Source organism: Salmo salar, chromosome ssa10, assembly GCF_905237065.1.
Source record: "Salmo salar chromosome ssa10, Ssal_v3.1, whole genome shotgun sequence".
Taxonomy (NCBI): domain Eukaryota; kingdom Metazoa; phylum Chordata; class Actinopteri; order Salmoniformes; family Salmonidae; genus Salmo; species Salmo salar.
In genome coordinates, this window is record NC_059451.1 from 18,388,504 (window position 1) to 18,410,522 (window position 22,019).

The 22,019-nt window shown below is 44.3% G+C and overlaps 1 protein-coding gene across 2 annotated transcripts; it reads left to right on the forward strand.

Moving 5' to 3' along the window:
- Nucleotides 1–19: 19 nt before the first annotated feature.
- On the forward strand, nt 20–21,825 carry LOC106613677 (zinc finger RNA-binding protein). 2 transcript variants are annotated; one of them, XM_014216185.2, is made up of 19 exons: nt 20–263; nt 5,351–5,609; nt 5,780–5,894; nt 6,157–6,375; nt 6,543–6,847; nt 7,526–7,711; nt 7,939–8,158; nt 8,298–8,452; nt 8,553–8,672; nt 11,390–11,571; nt 12,519–12,645; nt 12,805–13,016; nt 15,694–15,865; nt 17,038–17,212; nt 18,609–18,697; nt 18,914–19,009; nt 19,116–19,227; nt 19,543–19,640; nt 19,931–21,825. In XM_014216185.2, exons 1-19 carry the CDS (start codon nt 211–213, stop codon nt 20,108–20,110), a joined length of 3,075 nt encoding a protein of 1,024 aa, XP_014071660.1. In that variant the 5' UTR covers nt 20–210; the 3' UTR covers nt 20,111–21,825. The 2 variants fall into 2 exon arrangements, with proteins under 2 accessions (XP_014071660.1, XP_014071661.1); XM_014216186.2 differs by having other exon boundaries at nt 12,808–13,016.
- The last annotated feature ends 194 nt before the right edge of the window (nt 21,826–22,019 follow it).

The following is a 22,019-nucleotide window of genomic DNA, read 5'->3' on the forward strand; positions in this document are numbered from 1 at the left end:
CCAGTTTCACCTAGTTCCATCCTCTCCCACCGCTAGCCTTTCTCTCACTACCACATTTGGTGGCGAGGTAACGTTGGACGGATGCTTCAGTTTTATAGCCCCTGTGACGTGTATGTGGCTAAATATCCAAGCGTGCGCGCGAATGGTACCTGACGGACACGTGACAGAGAGCGGATCCCGTCTGGTGGTCCGGTTACAGCAGATGCCAAGATGGCTGCAAGCAATTATTATGGGTTCACTCACGGTGCCGGTCCGCAGTACAGGTAATTACATAGCTTCTGGCTATGGGTAGCATGCACTCGTCTCGAGTCGTCGCCCCGTCTTGTTGCGACGAGTATGCCTCCAAACGCCTCATTGCTGGTGCGATATTCCTAGCTCGAGGCCTTGGGAGTGCAATGGATATGCTAGCCAGATTAGTTAGCTAGCTAACGTTACTGTTAGGCATCAAAGCAGGTTCCATTCTTGCCCGGCTAGGGAGAGCTTCGCACTTGGAATGTGATGAAACCTCAAACTCTCAATCGTTTTGCAAAGATGATTAACTAGCTACTATAGCTAGCTTGATATTTGTGTAGTAAAATGGCTAGCTAGTTAGCTTTTTTTCCTAGCGGTAGGGGCACACGAATTAGTTAAATTGAGGTCCAGAGGTGTAATCATTAGTCCAAACAGTTGCGTTTTGCAACGAAAACTGAAGTTTCTATTATTGGACAAATTCAGATAGATAGTTCCCTCCCCGTTCCGTTTAAGAAACGTTTAGCAACAAAATCGCCATAATGAATATGCCCCTGGTAAGCTTCAAACTAGCAGTCACATTTTGGGCGAATATGCAAACATTTTAGGTGGTTCAATTGCAGATAGAAATGCTATGAATAGAGCCGACACGATTCCTTGTTCTAAATGTAGAGGGTTGTTTTGTTCTAACATATTTACATAACTTGAGGACTCCTGATATCTCCAGGAGTGATAAGTATAATTGTTTGTCTTAATTTGTTGTCTAGTACGGTCTTTTTGCAAGCTAGGGCCATCTACTTTAAGTGTTGCTCTTCTTTCCAGTAGCCACTTGGTGTGTGAACTGCTGACTGCTCATAACTTGCAGATGATTGTTGACACATCAACCATGATTAAGGGGCAGGGCAATTTGTGACTGTTGTGGTCTGAAACAAAAATGGCTCCGCCGAGTTATTTGAGGAAGGAAAGAGCGGAAGTCTCCACATCTCTCTCACTTGAGTATCTTACCTTGTTATTTTCAGATGTCATTTTAGCAACTGTGTTCTATCCCAGTTTGCTCCTCTACCTGTAGGCTTTACAGACGCTCCCCACCCGTTGGCTGCAACCCTTCTAATTTAGTGTACCCTGCTCAGCCTATGCTGCCCTTCGCTCCCTAGACTTTTTGGCCCTGACTGAGACATGAGTTACCCCAGAGAACACTGCTACTCCAGCTGCTCTACATCTGACTACATTTTCTCTCGTACTCCGAGAGCATCTGGTTGCCGCGGTGGTGGCACAGGACTGCTCATTTTTCCTAAGTGGCGATTTTCTATTTTCTCCTGCCTCACTCACCTGTCCATCTCATCATTTGAATTCCATACTGTCACTTGTCCACTCAAGCTTAACGTTGTCATCTATTGCCCAACAGGTGCCATTAGAGTTCCTTAATGAGCTTGACACCTTGATAAGCTAATTTCTAGATGGCTAACCACTCTTCATACTGGGCGACTTCAACCTCCCGACGTCTGCCTTCGATGCATTTCTTTCCAACTTTCTCTTTCCCCTCCTTGCTGCTTTTGACCTCACCCTTTCCCAGTCCCCTCCCACTCACAGGGCAGGCAATACGCTTGACCTCATCTTTTCTAGGAGGCTGCTCACCTACTAATCTCACTATAAACCCCATCCAGGTCTCTGATCACTTTGTTTCCTTTTCTGTCTCCCTCTCTTCCAACCATAGCCACTCAGCCCCTACCGAGATGGTTATACGCCATCGCAATCTTCGCTTTCTCTCTGCTAAATACTTCTCCCTCCTGTCTCCTGATTCTGCCTCTTCGACCCTACTAGCCTCCCTTTCTACATCCTATGACTCGCACTGTCCCCTTTCCTCCCGGCCGGCTTGGCCCGCCCCTCTTGCTCTGTAGCTGAGTGACTCATTGCGAGCTCACAGAACAGGGCTGCGGGCAGCAGAGTGAAAATGAAGGAAAACTAAACTTCCAGAGGGCATATCATCCTTTCACTCCCTCCTCTCCTTTCACTCCCTAGGGAACTCTTTTCCACCTGTCTCTGACCAACTCTGTCGCTATATCTCTCAGAATGATCTTCTTGGCCTTAACCAGTGAGGCTTCAAGACGGGTCACTCAACCAAGACTTCTCTGTGTCAAGGAGGCTTTTCCGCACTGCCAAAGCTGACTCTCTCTCCTCTGTTCTCATCCTCCTAGATACACAACTGGCGGACCGGATCCGGACCCAGAACGGGGTCAATACGGACCGCGGGTCCCAAGAGAAAAAACAAACAAAAATACAATAAAAAATCATTTTATCTTTTTACTCGGTTGGGCTTCGACCCCTGTTAGCATATAAACACACAAGACATGGAAGAATGTGTTGAACTGCATGAAATTAGCTTTAAAACGGCCCTTCAAATCTCTGCATCAATGTGTAGAATTGCAGGAAATTTGCTTTAAAACTACAATCTTCTCTCTGCCAACGAGGGGTGTGAACAGTTTTCGTCGCATGGGTTGTGAGGTGGGGGTTTGTTACTACGCCGATAAATTACATTATCCATCCGGACCTTTGCCACCTAGGAAATTTGTGACCGGACCTTCTCAAATAGTTCTTCAGTACCCCTGACCTAGATCTATCCACTGCCTTTGACACCGTGAACCATCAGATCCTCCTCTCCACCCTCTCAGGGCTGAGTGTCTCGGGCTGCACACTCTTGGATTACGTCCTACCTGGCAGGCCGCTCCTACCAGGTGACGTGGAGAGGATCTGTGTCTGCACAATGTACACTCAGTACTGGTGTCCCCCAGGGATCGGTTCTTAGCCCTCCTCTTCCCTCTCTACACCAAGTTACTCAGCTCTGTCATATCATCACATGGTCTCCTGTCATTGCTATGCGGATGACACTGAATTTACTTTTGTCCTTCCCCTCTTCTAACACCCAGGTGGCGAGACACATGTCTGCGTGCCTGGCAGATATCTCCGCTTGGATGTCGGCCCACAAGCTCAACCTCGACAAGAGGGAGCTGCTTTTCCTCCCGGGAAGGCCTGCCTGCTCCAAGACCTCACCATCATGGTTGACTACTCCATGGTGTCCCCCTCCCAGAGTGCAAAGAACCTTGGCGTGACCCTGGACGACACCCTGTCGTTCTCTGCATACATGAAAGCGGCGACTTGCTCTACAACATCAGTAGAGTACGACCCTACCTCACACAGGAAGCAGCGCAGGTCCTAATCCAGGCACTTGTCCTCTACCGTCTGGACTACTGTAACTCGCTGTTGGCTGGGCTCCCTGCTTTTGCCACCAACTTATCCAGAACACTGCAGCCTCTCTTGAACTAGAACTCGCACTTGACTAATTTCCCTCGTAGCCATGACTTTTCTGAATAATGTACTTACTATAACTGATATGTGGTTGTCCCACCTAGCTACAGTATCTTAAGATGAATGCACTAACTGTAAGTCGCTCTGGATAAGATGGTCTGCTAAATGACTAAAATGTAAACATTCCAAACTTCGTCCTGCTTAACTAGCCTCCGGTTACGCTTTTTGGGGAGGAGCTGCCCCTTGAAAAATGACACGTTTGTTAGCTAGCTTCTTGCTAACTTTACTTGCTAAATAAATAATTGTTGCCTAATGTCTGTGTACTGTCATTATAATATCCAGAGAGTCATGTCAAGTGAACCTGGCAGCCGTGACGATGAATAATATTAGTTTTGGCTATGATGTTCCATGTGGCTCAGTTGGTAGAGCATGCCGCTTGCAACGTCATGGTTGTGGGTTCGATTCCCACAAGGACCAGTAATTAGAAAAACATTTTATGAAATGAATGCACTCGCAACTGTAAGTCGCTCTGGATAAGAACGTCTGCGAAATGACTAAGATGTCAAATGTATTATCGGCCAACCAGATCAATAACACTTGCATTCCAGAGGGTGGATCCTTTGCTGCTTCAAACTCAAAAAAACTGCACCCTAGAAATATGTTGCCAACCTATTTTACAGTCAGAATACTTTGTTTTTAACCGTCACCACCATACATTTTTAACACTATTCCCTGATGTTTACATGGCAGCCTAGAGCTACTAGTTGCCAGCTCATTCTGCATCTGCTGTAGGCGTATTATTGATTTGAGTGAAAGCTTTCAGTCTCAGTTGATGCCTCTGAACTGGTGGTGCATCAGCAGCAGTGGCCGATGATGTTGATTACAGTAATAATGAAGAATTATTTTTGTGCATAAATCGGGATCATTACATATGCCGCCTGACTGTCGAAGTCATTGCACTCTACTTTTATAGAAACATTGCTCTCTTTGGTCAAGTTCCTTTGCATTGTCTGCCTTGTGTGTAGTTGCGTACCAGTACACTACAGTGTGAGGAACAGCCTAAACGTTTTCGCAGCTTTAATTTGGGTGCTTATTCTCCCCATAATCCATTACATTTATGTCCTTTTCCCACATGAAACAAAGCAGGGTTATTCCAGACAAAATGCTGACACAGATCATTTTAGAACACCTGTGTTGGGAAGGCTGTCTTAGCATCACAGTCCACGCTAATGATAAGGCTGTTGCTTTATGTTTGCAAGGTCATCCTTTTGGCACTGCATATTCTGCAGGAAATTGATTTGATGTAGAGTGTCGTAGTCTGCGCAGTATTTTCTGTATTGTAGGTGATGAGTTCTTTCAGGACTCATCCTTGAGTAATTGTTTAACTTAAACTGGTGTTTCAGTAAATAGGGGGCTCAACAATGTCTACAAACAGGTGGCATTGTTTATAAACGGCAGCGTGTGCTGTAGGTAAATGCATCAAGCATGATCATGTTTAATAGATAGCCTTTCTCTAGGCAGCCACAGTTGATGCTGTTTGTAAAAGTTATCTTTTGATTGAAGATGCTAGCTTCTAACTCTCCTACAAGTTTTTAAATCTACATTATGAAATGTTCATGTTCGGTAGGCAAGTGTTTGACGGGAAAAATATGATGAATACAGGAAATAGTCTAGTTGTACAGTACTCAGACTACACACTTACCATTTGAGAGATGGGCTTCATAAATGTCAGTGAGTCACTTGGTATTGAGAGCATTTTCCGTTTCCAATATGCCTCATTCTTCACTCCAACTTCTCCATCTTGTCTCTGTCACCACAGCGTTCAGCCTCCACCGGCCTTTGCCCACCCCACTACAGCCAGCTACAGTGTTCAGCCGGCCCCTGCCGTGGCCCATGCGGTGACTGCCTCCTATGCCCCTGCCCCTGCACAAGCAGCCAGGCCCGTGGCCTCTGCCCCCTACCTTGCAGCCTACCAGACCCACCCTGCTCCCCCAGACTATGGCTATCGGCAGCCGGACCCTACGCCCCAACCTACCACCACCCCACAGGCGTACCAGCTACCGGTATACACCGAAACGGTCAGTCCCATTTAGGTTCTTTAGCATCCCGTTGCGTGTTGTCATCGTGTTTTAGCTATTGTATATAAATGCAAGTACCAGGGGAGAGTTTTAGATTGTTCAAGTCACAATCTGTTTTGCATACACTTTTTTTTGCTATGCATGTTTTACTCTGTAAAACCACCTTTCAGGATAACTACAGTTACGGACGCCCACCTGCAGTCACTAGTTATGAGACTAAGCAGTACTATCAGACGAGTATAGCTCCAGCTCAGCGGACACCAACAGAAGCTTACTACCAGACAGGTGAGTCATTGCCAACCTTAATCCCATGCATAGTTACACACAGACAATCATAACACCGCAATGCAAGAGCCACCGATTCATTTGAAAGGTTCTCTCTGAATGTGACAATACATTGTTTTATACACTATTCATGAGAACATACTATTGTGCAAAAGAACTTGGCTGCTGGTATACTGCAAAAACCTGTATGTTGAATGCCGTGTAACTGGAGCCAAGCCTGTTAAACAACACTGTGATGAGGATCTCTTTTTCTTCCCTGTAGGTGTGAAGAGTGGCTACAGTCCAGTCAGCACGGTGTACAGCCAGCCCCCTCCACCACAGAGGCAGGTCACAGCCTTAAAGCCTCTGGCCCCCGCTAGCTCAGTGTCCACCAGCTATAACATCTACCCAGTGTCCACCAGTGTTCAGCAGCCTCCAACTCCCATCTCGTCTTACACCCCCTGCTCCTCCTTCAACTCCACAGCTGCCACCTCCTACTCGGGTAAGAGCGAGAGAGCATCTTCCCACACTCCCAGAGCTCCACATTTAGCGCCAGGATCAACCCTTGTGAAATTCAAGCAAGCACAGCTTGCATATTTGTCACAGCATATGTGTTTTTACTGTGTGACCCCCTTCTGCCCCGTCTCAACTCTCCATCTCTCACCTTAGGCATCAGCTACTCTACTTATGACTCGAGTGGCTACACTTCCACCCCCTCCTACTACCAGCCTGCACAGCTGCCCGCTCCCCAGCCGCCACCCCAGCAGCCCCAGCCGTCCATGCAGCTGCCTCACAAGCAGCTCACCAGCTCCTCCTGGAGCAACGCGGGCAGCAACATGGTGACCGCTCCCACAGTCAACGCCTACAAGAAGCCCATGTTCCACCAGAACAGGCTGCAGAAGCCCAAAGGGCCACCCAAGCAGCCCCAGCTGCACTACTGTGACATCTGCAAGATCAGCTGTGCCGGCCCGCAGGTAGTGGTGAACTGTGTGGGTGATACGTTATGAGAGGGACAGGTCATTTGTTGGCAACGGACATAACGACTACAGAGTCAACTGAATGTACAGTATTTTAACATCAATCAAATGTATTTATAAAGCCCTTTTTACATCAGCCGATGTCACAAAGTGCTATACAGAAACCCAGCTTAAAACCCCAAACGGGTAGCAATGCAGATGTAGAAGCACGGTGGCTAGGAAAAACTCCCTAGAAAGGCAGGAACCTAGGAAGAAACCTAAAAGGAAACCAGGATCTGAGGGGTGGCCAGCCCTCTTCTGGTTGTGCCGGGTGGAGATTATAACAGAACATGGCCAAGATGTTCAAACGTTCATAGATGACCAGCAGGGTCAAATAATATTAATCACAGTGGTTGTAGAGGGAGCAACAGGTCAGCACCTCAGGAGTACATGTCAGTTCAGAGTTAGAGACAGCAGGTGCGGTAGAGAGGGTGAGTCGAAAACAGCAGGTCCGGGACAAGGTAGCACGTCCGGTGAACAGGCCAGGGTTCCGTAGCCGCAGGCAGAACAGTTAAACATGTAATGTGCCTAAGATGAGACATACTGTAGAAACACAGGGTTGACATTCAATGTTTTTTGCAGGTTTGTTTTTCTAGGTATGTTGAATTAACTGTTGTTGAATGGTTTTCTCTGCAGACGTACCGGGAACACCTCGAGGGCCAGAAGCACAAGAAGAAGGAGGCTGCTCTGAAATCTGGCAGCGCGGTGGGGAGCAACGGGCCCCGGGGGATTCAGACCCAGCTGCGCTGTGAACTATGTGACGTTGCCTGCACTGGCGTCGACGCGTACGCTGCCCATATCCGAGGGGCCAAGCACCAGAAGGTAGCACAGCTGCACTGACAGGAAGAGAAACATCAGGCAGCTAGCTAGCTAATTGAAGCACTGTTTAGCTAGCTAATTGAAGCACTGTTTAGCTAGTTAATTTCTCTAGATCAGCTCTGTGATAGTTGTAAATCTTGGTGTATTGTTAGTGTACCACTTTTAATCAGGTATTTATGTGATATCCCAGCTCAGTGGTTTGTGTTATTTCTCTCCTTAACCCTGTATAGGTGGTGAAGCTCCACACCAAACTAGGCAAACCTATACCGTCAACTGAACCCATTTTAGTGAACAATGCTCCGATTATCTCAACGTCGACCGCTGGGAAGACGACCCCTGCTGTCGTCACGTCAGCTGCCTCTGTAGCGCCACCCAAACCGGTGGTCGTAAACGCCGTCAAGGCCCCAGCACCTGTGAAGAAGCCAATCACACCCAAAATAACCCTTCTTGGTAAATCTTCCCCAGTAGTTGGGATTATGATATCTGTGCTGACAGATTAATCCAATGATGGATAATTGAAGCAGTAATTTTGGACTCAAACTACACTTCTACGTTGCACCTTACTAATATTTGGCCTTCCTCTTGACAGCCAACAAGCCGGCCACCCCTCCATCAGCCAAGGTGGATGAGGACAAGCAGTTAGCAACCGCTTCTAAGAGCGAGACCACGAGTGACGATGAGGACGGGGAAGGAGTGGGGGGGCAGGGGGACGTCCAGCCTGTGGGACATGACTATGTGGAGGAGGTAGGAGTTGTTTTTCTTGATTCACTAATCATTTGTAAAAAAAAAAAATGCGAAGGTTATGGTCTGTTCTAATGCAAGTTTTCATTTTGATGATGGGAAGGTGCGTAATGATGATGGGAAGGTGATTCGCTTCCACTGTAAACTCTGTGAATGCAGTTTCAATGACCCCAACGCTAAAGACATGCACCTAAAGGGACGCAGGCACCGGATGCAGTACAAGGTAAGAAAGTGCATCGTATAGCGAAACATTTGTCCAAGGTGTTTCTAGAGCTAACCGCTACGTACTACAATGCACTTACTGTTCTGTACTGCCTGTACTGTCTGTACTGTACTGTCCAAGGTGTTTCTAGAGCTAACCGCTACGTACTACAATGCACGTACTGTACTGTCTGTACTGTCTGTACTGTCCAAGGTGTTTCTAGAGCTAACCGCTACGTACTACAATGCACGTACTGTACTGTCTGTACTGTACTGTCCAAGGTGTTTCTAGAGCTAACCGCTACGTACTACAATGCACGTACTGTACTGTCTGTACTGTACTGTCCAAGGTGTTTCTAGAGCTAACCGCTACGTACTACAATGCACTTACTGTACTGTCTGTACTGTACTGTCCAAGGTGTTTCTAGAGCTAACCGCTACGTACTACAATGCACTTACTGTCTGTACTGTCTGTACTGTACTGTCCAAGGTGTTTCTAGAGCTAACCGCTACGTACTACAATGCACTTACTGTACTGTCTGTACTGTCTGTACTGTCCAAGGTGTTTCTAGAGCTAACCGCTACGTACTACAATGCACGTACTGTACTGTCTGTACTGTACTGTCCAAGGTGTTTCTAGAGCTAACCGCTACGTACTACAATGCACTTACTGTACTGTCTGTACTGTACTGTCCAAGGTGTTTCTAGAGCTAACCGCTACGTACTACAATGCACGTACTGTACTGTCTGTACTGTACTGTCCAAGGTGTTTCTAGAGCTAACTGCTACGTACTACAATGCACTTACTGTCTGTACTGTACTGTCCAAGGTGTTTCTAGAGCTAACCGCTACGTACTACAATGTACTTACTGTACTGTACTGTCTGTACTGTCTGTACTGTACTGTCCAAGGTGTTTCTAGAGCTAACCGCTACGTACTACAATGCACTTACTGTACTGTCTGTACTGTCCAAGGTGTTTCTAGAGCTAACCGCTACGTACTACAATGCACTTACTGTACTGTACTGTCTGTACTGTCTGTACTGTACTGTCCAAGGTGTTTCTAGAGCTAACCGCTACGTACTACAATGCACTTACTGTTCTGTACTGTCTGTACTGTCTGTACTGTACTGTCCAAGGTGTTTCTAGAGCTAACCGCTACGTACTACAATGCACTTACTGTACTGTCTGTACTGTCTGTACTGTATGGCAACGCACGTACTACAATGCACTTACTGTACTGTACTGTCCAAGGTGTTTCTAGAGCTAACCGCTACGTACTACAATGCACTTACTGTACTGTACTGTCTGTACTGTCTGTACTGTACTGTCCAAGGTGTTTCTAGAGCTAACCGCTACGTACTACAATGCACTTACTGTACTGTACTGTCTGTACTGTACTGTCCAAGGTGTTTCTAGAGCTAACCGCTACGTACTACAATGCACTTACTGTACTGGCAAAATGAATTGACTGTAACGTAAGCATTGAACACTCTGACCTGTTGTACAAGCATATGTCAAGTCACAGAAAAACTATCGCCACTAGATGGCAGACTTTGTTTAGGCAGGATGTAGAAATTGCTTGCAATGTCCTGTAGCCCCCTTGTCATTTGGCCATCAGTTGAATAATGTCATTTACATCAAATTATAATTTATTTGTATGACGGCTATATGCATACTTCTCAGTTTGAGAGCCTGCTACTCACTAGGTGTGTGTGTGTGACTGTGTGAATATAAAGTACCAGTCAAAAGTTTAGATGCCTACTCATTCAAGGGTTTTTCTTTATTTTTTACTATTGTTTACATTGTAGAATAATAGTGAAGACATCAAAACTATGAAATAACATATATGGAATCATATAGTAACCAAAAAAGGGTCAAACAAATCAAAATATGTTTTATATTTGAGGTTCTTCAAATAGCCACCCTTTGGCTTGATGACAGCTTTGCACACTCTTGGCATTCTCTCAACCAGCTTCACCTGGAATGCTTTTCCAACAGTCTTGAAGGAGTTCCCACATATGCTGAGCACTTGTTGGCTGCTTTTCCTTTACTCTGCGGTCCGACTCATCCCAAACCATCTCAATTTGGTTGAGGTTGGGGGATTGTGGAGGCAAGGTCATCTGATGCAGCACTCCATCACTCTCCTTCTTGGTCAAATAGCCCTAACACAGTCTGGAGGCCCGTTGAAAAACAAATGATAGTCCCACTAAGCGCAAACCAGATGGTATGGCGTATCGCTAAAGAATGCTGTAGTAGCCATGCTGGTTAAGTGTGCCTTGAATTCTAAATAAATCACAGACAGTGTCACCAGCAAAGTACCCCCACACCATAACACCACCACCTCCATGCTTTACGGTAGGAAACACGCATGCGGAGATCATCCGTTCACCCACACCATGTCTCACAAAGACACAGCGGATGGAACCAAAAATGCATCTCATGAAGCTGGTTGAGAGAATTCCAAGTGTGTGCAAAGCTGCCAAGGGCAAAGGGTGGCTACTTTGAAGAGTCTCAAATATAAAAATATATTTTGATTTGTTTAACACTTTTTAGATTTAACACTACATGATTCCATATGTGTTATTTCATAGTTTGTCTTCACTATTATTCTACAATTTAGAAAATAGTAAAAATAAAGAAAAACCCCAGAATGAGTAGGTATGTCCAAACTTTTGACTGCTACTGTATGAATGACAGCTCTTGAAATTGTTACCATCCCTTCATTCCCCTCCTGTAGAAGAAGGTGAACCCAGAGCTGCCGGTGGAGATCAAGCCCAGTAACCGGGCCAGGAAACTACAGGAAGGCAAACTTAGGAAACAGAAACAGAAGGCTGTGCTGAAGAGACAGAGGGATGATGAGCAGCGCTGGCACTTGGAGATGAGGTCAGAGCCAGACAGCAGCTGGCACACAGAGATGAGGTGAGAGCCAGACAGCAGCTGGCACACAGGGATGATGTCAGAGCCAGACAGCAGCTGGCACACAGGGATGATGTCAGAGCCAGACAGCAGCTGGCACACAGAGATGAGGTCAGAGCCCTTGCTTAGGCATAGATCTAGGATCAAGCTTGCTCACCCCAAAATCCTAGTGTCATCCATTTGGGGTTAAACGGATAATGTGAGATTTTGGCAATTAAGCCCTTTTCTACTTACCCAAAGTCAGATGGATACCATTTTATCTCTCTGCGTGCAGTTTGAAGGGAGTTGCTAACTAGTGTTATTGAAATAGCTAAATAGCATGTACAGCTGTACCTGTAGACTTCGTCATTGCACATCGTAGCTATACTTATAGACTTAGTCATTGCGCTAATCCTCGTTAGCTATGGCTGCAAAACTATCTTTAACTGCCTTTTAAACTACACGCAGAGATAAAATAAAAAAACCTATCGATGACTTGGTAAGTAGAAAAAGGTCTTAATTGCCAAAGTCTCTTAAGGTCTGAGCAGTGTTTAGGGGCAACTTCTTCTTCCTATGGGTTTATTTTTCTTAGAAATGATTTCAGATGAAGGCAGAGCAGGGGAACCCTGCTGCTGGTCCACTACCGTATAGTTCTGAAACCCATGCTCTCACAGTATGGTTCAACCACAAGAGGAGTCCCCTACCTTCGTCATTAATAGAGAAATGTTCCTCTTATTACGCCTGTTCCCCTTTTCATTACAATTCCTCCTAATATCTTAATATAGAATGCCTGCAACATCTTAAGTGATGAGAACTCTTGAATCCCCCTGCATAATCTAACCAAATACCTTTCAACAGTCTCAAAGATGTCTTATTAACTCCTGATCAGCATTTTCTCCTGTCAGATGGGTAACTCAGCAGAAAAATCTACCCAGTCTGAATATTTAATAATCCTGTGCTGTATTTGCCAGGCGCTATGAGGAGGACATGTACTGGAGGAGGATGGAGGAGGAGCAGCTATACTGGGGGGAGCAGAGACGCAGGATGCCCCCCCCTCCACTCATGAGCCGGCCTGGCATGCCAGTGCCACCCCTACTGGTGAGAATCAATGATTCAATCAATGTTCGGTCTATGTGAACTTGATCGCTTGAGGAAAAACTGGTGCAACCAGGATTGATATATTTAGCTTTTCAGTTTGTTTCCAGAAGTGTTTCGTTGTAGAGGGAACCTGGTTCTATTCAGCTCTTCTCCCCTTAGCAGCCTGTGCGACGGCCGGACTCCCCAGACGACCGCCACATCATGGCCAAACACTCCACCGTCTACCCTGTGGAGGAGGAGCTGCAGGCGGTGCAGAGGATTGTGTCCCACTCTGAGCGAGCCCTCAAACTGGTGTCTGACTCCCTGCTGGAGAAGGAGCCCCCCGCTGCTGATCCTAAGACTGATACAGAGGCTGATGCTGGCGAGAAAGGGTAAGAGCTGTATGGGTCTGTACTAGTGCACACCTTTCTATGGGAATGTTCTGTAATGCTGCTCCCTCCTGGTGTGGGCCATCGGCGTGGGGTTGGGGGGGAGCTTTCACGATTGCATTGTCTATCGACAATGTTTGACAGCCATCGTGATGTCACAAAACATTTTATTTTTATATTTGAGTTTGTCTGCTCCTCCGGAGTCTGTGAGAGCACACTGCAGGACAACATGCCAAATGGCCTATTTCCTATTTACCATAGCCTAATACATTTCAATACATATGTGGTAGTTAAACTATTCACAAAATGCAAGAGAACAATGTAGATTGTAGAAAGAGCGGAGAGCACCAAAGCTGCGCAAAAATGTCAGGTAAGGTCTGATTTCCTCTGTCGGATGAACATGGGCCTTTTGCAGTGGGCACTCCGTTATCTAGCTTATTGTTTTAAAGTCTTTATCTCTTTCTCCCCATTTTCCCATTCAATTAAAATGTGAGTTGTTGGCATAAGCATACTAGCCTACTCTTTCAATATCAACCATCAAATTAATCTATAGGTCTAACGGAGTTCCATCTCAAATTCCATCTCAAAGTTGTTTGCGAATATCCGAAATAAAAACATAATATAGTAATAATGAGAGGGAGAACAAAACATTGCAAGTTGAACCAAGGAAGTTTAAACAAACCTGGTACTTTTCTGCTTTACTTGACTAAAGTGTGGGCAAAATAAACTTTGCTGTTGGAAAATCCCTCCTTGCAAACCAAAAAGCCAATAATATAGGCCTACACACAGGCTACTGTCAGTAAAAGTAGCAGTGAAAGGTACTTTTGAGAAATTTAAACGTATTAACGAATATGTATAATATTGTTGAAGTCTTTGTTACTGTCCTTGAATTGTGTAACGGGCAATTGGGCATAAGCTCCCGCAGCAGCACTTTCAATAAGGTGGAACAAAAGTGTGTTTCAAATGGCTTACAGATTGTTGCTGACTTATATAAATGCACAATCTGATCAAATAAATGGTTTAGCCTATAACATTCTTTATAACACGTGAATGAACATTGGCTTATGCTAAAAACGAATAGGCCTATTGGCATATGCCTTTTGCCTACTGAACTGTACAAATCCTAAATATAAGCCTACAAGTTACAAAATTAAGTAGACAAAAAATAACCTAAATTAATGCAAAAAAAAACAAGTCTTTCAAGGTTTGACAGAATATTTTCTTATCCTATAGGTCTTTCAGCTTTGAATATAGGCATTTAAAATGAAGTGCAATGAGGAACCATTAGGTCTAGTTGTTTTAACCATGTCTACGGCCTACCTAAAGGTTTCTGGCAAGGAACACCAGCATGTTCACCTTCTCTGTCCAAGAGTAGCAAACTCAGTAGGAGGATGGACTTGTAAATATTGACAGAGGTTTGTAGTCTCTCCATACTTTGCCCTGATAATCTTTTTGTGTATTCTGCAAGTGACTTCGGTCAGGTCTGCTAGTTCACCTTTTATCATTCGGCCTAAAACCAAAGAACTGCCAAACAGGCGAGGACGTGCTTTTCATTCCCACCAAGTAAGCCATCGTTTTTTTTTTTCTGATTTGGCGTAAGGCAGGCTAAACTATAGTGAAATGCCATCACTTCATTTTTTTTTTACAGTCAAACTGTTGGAAAGTACCGTAATTTGCGGACTATAAGCCGCTACTTTTTTCCCAGGCTTTGAACCTCGCGGCTTAAACAATGACGCGGCTAATATATGGATTTTTCCCGCTTTCAATAAAAAAAATTAAAAAAAACACACATTCTGTGACGTGCTCAGTTTTTTGGCGGCATGAAGCTTTCATTAGACCAATGAAATTGCCGAACGGGTTATGGTCAAACAACTTTTTTGTTTACTGTTTAGATTAAATCGAGCGCTCTCAAACTTCCCATCATTCTGATTACGGTAGTCATTTTGTCACCCTCATCATGGCAAAGACACGGAGAAATGCATATAATGCAGCTTTCAAGTTGAAGGTGATTGATCTGGCTGTTGGAAAAGGAAATAGAGCTGCTGCACGGGAGCTTGGTCTGGAGCAATGACTTTCTTGGTAGGCTACTGTTTACTGCTAATTTTTTCTTTTTTGTTACAAGCCGTGTTTCGTTAAAGCCTGTAAAGTTCATTTGTTTAAATGTACCGGTAGGCACCTGCGGCTTATAGACGTGCGGCTTATTTATGTTCAAAATAAATTTTAAAAAATTATTCAGTGGGTGCGGCTTATATTCAGGTGCGCTCAATAGTCCGGAAATTACGGTAGCCTAGTGGAAGAAAGAATGTTGCAAATGCGCTTACCCAGATCAAGATGAAATAACCAATTAGCCGACACTTGATACGGCTATAGTATTAGTTTTTAAAAGGTAGGCTAATATGAATCATAGCCCTACCAATTTGAAAATCATGCAGCCTAGACTAGATTAAAAAAAGACCTAGGTCTAACACTGTTTAGGCCTAGCAATGTGTCTTTTATATTGCGTTCTTCCCGCCAATTGACTCCTCTTTGAGCAACGCGATGCAATAGACGATACAATCGTATATCAACGATGTTTGGACAGGACAATGTGTCATTCCAGACATCACCCAACCTTAGCGTGTAGCCTGATGTGTATTTTTGTTTACCCATCGCTGCTTGACCTCTGATCCCTGGTGTGTAGACCTGACACTCAGGCGGCCCGTATGCTGAAGGGGGTGATGAGGGTTGGCATTCTGGCCAAGGGCCTGCTGCTCCACGGGGACAGGAACGTGGAGCTCATCCTGCTAGCTGCCAAGAAGCCCACCCTCTCTCTACTGAAAGACATCGCTGAGCAGTTGCCCAAAGAACTGACGGTAAGACAATTCTCAGCTTCCCTTAAGTGGAATCATATCTTTTGGGATCCACTGTGTATGAGATGGTGTGGTTTTCTACATGCGGTTGGATTATACACCAGAAAATAACACGTCACCCGTTATAAGGAATAGTTAGGGACTTTTCCCGATCATCTTTGTTGCTATTTGGTCAAAAGAGGAAATCTGATTTTCATAATCAAATGACAAACCACAACTCTTGACTTGTTGTCATGAAGTTGTCATCAGGGCTGCACCAACACTTGAAAAGGAACTTACTGTAAGATAACACTGTATCATTAATGATTCAAGGAGAGCGGTTTCCCCTCTGTCTGTATTGCAGAGCTCAGTTCCTAAACCTGCAATCCTCTGAACAGTGAAACGTGTATTTGCATCTGTGGTGCCTGAGACGCCAAGATTAGTGCTGATATGGGACACAATACCAGTCTGCCTTACCAGTGGTCACAACATTTAGCCTACAGATGGGCATCAAGACTATTCAAGAAGAAACAGTCAAGGAAAGGACCTATACCAAAAAGACTTGGGTTCAAATAGTATTTTTCTTTCAAATGCTTTAGCCTGATGTACGTTATAAGCTTGTCTGGCACAATGTAAACAATGGAATAGTCAACAAAAATGATTGCTGTATTTTCACATCTGGCACTCCAGCAGGTTCAGTTAAATGTCCAAAGCATTTGAAAGAAACCAAATACTATTTGAACCCAGGTCTTATACCAAATTAAATTTGTATATTAGACTGTGGTGTGTGTCGCATTTCCTTCCTCTGAAGTTCTGGTATAATAGTGTTTTTCATCAGAAGTGCTTTTGACTGATCTTTAGTACCACTGCCTGGTTATGAGTCATGACACCTGTACCCTACAGAGACTGGGGCTATAGTTAAACATGTACTCCCTTAAGGTTACATGAAGCCCCCCCCAAAAAACATGTTAATAGAATTACTCTCTTAAGCATTTATCCACTTCCACAAGATGATATAAATGGGCATTTGTTAAAGTTAAATGCAGCTATTGAGAAATTATTTGAATATCTAGGGCCAAATACATAGTTAAGATGAACCTAGTGCCCCATCAAACGAACCCCCCCGCCCCCCAGTCCAAAAACATACCCCCCCCTCCTCTGTAGTGAGTAATCCAAAGTGTCCTTTTAACCGGCAGACATTTTCTGAAGATCAGTATGAGGTACAGGCTCACCCTGAGGAAGCCAACATCGTGATTTTTTCGAGCAAGGAGCCAAAAATGCAGGTCACCATCTCTCTAACTTCGCCGCTGATGAGGGAGGACCCTGCCCCTGAGAAGGAGGAAAAGGCAGGAGACAAAGCGGCTGAGAAAGGTTAGAGAAGCCAAGCTTTCAGTCCAATAAATGCACTGTGTCTTCCAAAGCTCAAACTAAGAAATGGGACTTTTAACCAAGCCCATAGACTTTCACCCAAATGTGGTAGATATCGTAGAATAACACTTGTTTCTCCCCTCCCGGCCCTTGAAGGTATGAAGTGAATTGACCTGCCCATTCATTTCTGTCTCTTGTTTTAATTTATCCATTATTTCCAGTATCAGTAGTCTCTCTGTTTTCCACTTTACTTTGTCCGATATGGAAATCTAAAGCAGGGCTCTCCGACCTTTCTATGCCATTTGTGTGTGTGTGTGTGTGTGCGCGTGTGTCTATGGACACATGCCCAGGTGAAACCAAGAAAAACAATGGAAGTGATGAACTATACAAAGATAATGCCCAGGGATGAGTGTGCTTCTATTAACATGACATGCAGGAATAATTGTATCACTTTTGATATCAATTTAAATGTCATTTTGTTACTATTAATCTCCATCTAGGCTAATGTCAATTTATCATCTTATCAATAGTTGCTAATGTGGTTTTAAGAGGTGCCATGAAACCTCTCTCATCCCTGTTAACTGAAACGGCATCATCAAAGTATTGATTGACAAGGTGTTGGAGTGTCATTCTATCCCCACACAATGGTCTCTATTGAAGTTGGGACTAGATTGTTGAATTGATCAGTCTGCTATACAGTTAAACCCCTGTTGCATTGCGGCACACTCGTAGAACCATTGTGAGATGCAAAACACTCCCTCACCTATGTGAGCTGATATCCCCTTTTTTCTATCACTGTAAATACCCTTACTTGGAAAAGGTTTCAAAATTGATATTTCCCATTGCTTAAGTTGTTGTTTGATCAGTTTGTCCGCCTGTATCAGCAGACCTTGGCAAAACATACAGGATGTACATGCATTCCCCCCTGTAACAGAGGAGCTAACACTCTTGCCACAAGTCTGTAGGAACATGGAAAGCCCCACTGTGCTACTGTAGCTTATCTTGTGAAATTACAGTTCTAAATGACTAAGGAGTTTCCATATGTCTATTCACTTCAATATGTCTATTGATAAATAGCATGATATGGCAATGGATGCATTAACAAGTCCCACATCAAAATTCCTTGAGTTCCCAAATCGAATGCATTATTGGCACATTTTCTTACCATGGAAGGGATTAGTGGTAAAGTAGTTGAATTACCCTGTTTGTCATATTTTGTTACTCAACACATCCAATGCAATCACTTAATATTTCCTCCTGACTTTCATTATCTGTCTGTTATTACCCATAAGTCATGAGAAACTGGGTGAGACAGTACTGTAGGTGGCTCTGATGGACACAGTCATACGAGTGAGAGCAGTAATCAATGAGCCAGTGTGTTCCTCCTCTCCTACTGTAGGGGTGCCTGAGAAAGACCCTCCTGATGTTCTGAACCGAAGGAAGTGCCTGGAGTACCTAGCTGCTCTGAGACATGCCAAGTGGTTCCAGGTAAAGAGAATATGTACAATGGAAAACATGTTCACTCCTAAGTATCCCGAGTCCCAGATCGTGACCAAGACAGCACAAACAGATCTGGGACTCAGACTAACGCCTAAGTACTGAGTCCCAGAATCCATAAACGGGGCCTAGGTAAAACTCCAGGTCGTAGTTAAAGCTTGTCTGTGTATAACAGTGCACTGTAACAGGTGTGTGTGGTATCTACAGGCTCGTGCCAACGGTCTTCAGTCCTGTGTGATCATCATTCGACTGTTACGTGATCTGTGCCAGCGAGTGCCAACCTGGGGCAAGATGCCAGCCTGGGTGAGGATGTTCTCTCTGTGTTCAGCTTCTTTTTTTTAAACGAAGCTAATTGACGTTAGTTCTTAATTGTGTCTTAACGTGGTATGTGTGAACTCCCTGTGTTCAGGCTATGGAGCTGCTGGTAGAGAAGGCCATCAGCAGTGCCACAGGGCCCCTCAGCCCAGGGGAAGCTATGCGTAGGGTCCTGGAGTGTATCGCCACGGGCATCCTACTGCCAGGTGAGGGAGTTTGCCAGTATTATTTGTTAGTATTAGTTAGCCAGGGTGGGATCACTCCACATATACTGCAGTTGTTTTGACCCACCTGGACCCTCTTTGTTCTCTATTGCGTCTTATTGGTCATTCAGGGGGAACTTGCATTTTGAACTGTACAGCGTGCTCTGTCAGCGGTATACATAGCTAGCAGTGTTACTTTACATTCTTGAAGCAGAAGTTGTTCAGAGTGGTGGTATGTAAGCAGTGAGTGGAACAATATAAATAATGTAGCAGTAGTCTATCTATAGCAGTTTGAGTGATTTGTGTTCCTTCTCTCAGACGGTCCTGGGCTGCTGGACCCCTGTGAGAAAGCCCAAACCGATGCTCTGGGGAGCATGACGAAGCAAGCCCGGGAAGACATTACTGCCAGCGCGCAGGTACTGTCACTACCACACTCTCACCATGTGATTGGGCATAATCAACAGTAACTTTTGGAAGTCTACCACCTTAGACTGGGAAACGGGGTGACATACAGAAGACGTTGAATACGAGTTTCTGTAAAGAAAATGGATAAACTATATGGGTACAGATCCACTTAACCCCTTAGTTATTATGCTTGCTCTGGTTACACTCCATTCGTGTTTGATTTTCACCCATTGATATGTGTGAGAAGGGAATGTGTTTGAAGTCCAATGATCCACTTCTCCTCTCGTCTCTCTGGTTCCAGCATGCTCTGCGACTGCTGGCGTTCCGTCAGATCCACAAGGTTCTGGGGATGGACTCCCTACCGGCGTCCAAGGCCAGCGCTCGGAACCGCAAGCGCAGACGGGATGGGAGCGAGACGGGAGAAGGAGAGGGGGAGGGAAAGAAAGACAAGAAGGAAGATGCAGAAGAGGTGGATGCTTGATCTCTCCCAGAGCAGTGTTAGCCTGGGCGCCCGCCTGGTTCTGCTTCTAATGTTGGCATGAGAATGATAGGGGAGTAATGCAGAAACGGACTGGCACCCAGGCTAGAGCAGGTTAGTAGTCAATACTGGCAGAATGTCACATTCTTTGTTTATTTTTATTCTCAAAATCTATATGAATATAACTGACTTAGTCGTAACATTTCTGCCTCCCCTAGAGGGAGGAGAGAACGGGAGGGGAAAGGTAAAGATTATTTACTGTAATTCTCTCCCATGCATTCTGTACTGTAACATACTGTAGATGTACTTCCAATCGTGCTGAAAATTGACTTTAACGTCACTGACTGACTGACTGAGATTAAGGAGCTAATGACTGATAGCCAGATCCCAGATATGGATGTGCTTCAGGCCAAGTCCTCTTCATGTATTTATGGCATGAAAACGATTGTCAGAGGAGTCAACGATCGTCAGGAGTTTGCTAAAGCACAAACTGATCTGGAACCAGGCTAAATGATTGCATCATTCCATTTCCAGAATATTTGCCCACTCAGCTACTGAAGCCCTCCCATCAGTACCTGTACGAACCACTGTTACTTACCATAGTCTTCTATGTACTGTAAGTACTCTTACATGGATACCTACATTGTAACAAAGCTCTTTTAGCTTTTTTCCCTGCTTTTCTTATTGAAGACTGCTTTAATCCTATACTGCACAGGCTAGTTCAAGTGTTTTATTATATACCGAAGACTGCAGGAGGTCCTCATCTAGGTGCATGAATTGAGATGAGTTCTGTAGATGAGGATGGGTTTTGCTGATGGGTCTGGGGTGAAGACCTGTTATTCAGGAGGTTTTAAATACAAAGACATGGGTAAATTAAAGTGTGTTTTAAATAATGTACAGTTCATTGTGCCTAAATTGCAGGCAATGACAAATTTAAAATGCTAAAGCTGTAATGTAAAGATAAACACTTTGAAAACATTGCTCTTTGAAAAGCACTCCGTATAGTCTATAAAGATGCCTATAAATTTGTCAGGACACCTGAAAGAAAAACAAATCTGATTTGTACAAGTTGTTTGCACCACAAAACACTTAAGGGAATCACTGGGTAATAGAAACTGTTTTGTCTAAGAGGAGTTGACTGATAGCTCATACAGTATGTTGCACAGTCTAAGTCTAGCATGCTGAGGGAATGAAGCACTTATAAAATGACCATGATATTATATGCAGCCATATATTTATCGTGTAAACTTGCCTATTAACAATCTGTCTTTTGTGTTACTGGGGGAAAATGTCTTGAGCGAGAACTAAAGTATGGATATCTACTGAAATAATCCAGGGATAAGTCTTTAGACTTTCTTCCTTGTGCCTGCATTGTTTTGTGTCTAGGAAACGTCATATCTATGGACTGAACGTTCTAAAAAGGGGAACATTTTAACCGAAACTGGATCTTGCAACATTTTGAAGATCTTATTCACATCCTGTATCTTTGTGCATTAAGGTTTTGTAAGAAGCGGATTGTGCTTTTCATTGATTTTATTTACAAAGAGCATCTGCGCAGCACCGTTTTAACTTTTTGTTGTTATCTTTGGAGGATATTGCAATTGAATTTGTATTGTTGAAAGGAGAGGTAACGTTGCTGTGATATTTTAATTTCTTTGTAGTGGCGCCTTATACCAAGGATGAATATTAAAGACTTAACCCATGGTCTACTTTTCTGATTAGGTGAATGTATTATTTTTTTACTGAACTTGCATTCCACACCTTGTAAAATGTTTTTCCATTCATATGCCACAGAAAAAAATGGTCAGGGCTTCCACCAAGTAGCAATTGTATCCTATCACACCCCTCTGGTATATTGACTATAAAGGGTGCAGCAATCAGATGAGATGGGCTAAAGTGGGTGGCGATTGGC

Excerpts from the sequence above, each read along its gene's own strand:
- LOC106613677 (XM_014216185.2), top strand. The coding sequence starts at position 211 with ATGGCTGCAAGCAATTATTATGGGTTCACTCACGGTGCCGGTCCGCAG. Across the intron at positions 6,848-7,525 it reads TCAGCTGTGCCGGCCCGCAG|ACGTACCGGGAACACCTCGA; the intron begins GTAGTGGTGAAC and ends TTTTCTCTGCAG. Across the intron at positions 8,159-8,297 it reads ACCCAAAATAACCCTTCTTG|CCAACAAGCCGGCCACCCCT; the intron begins GTAAATCTTCCC and ends TCCTCTTGACAG.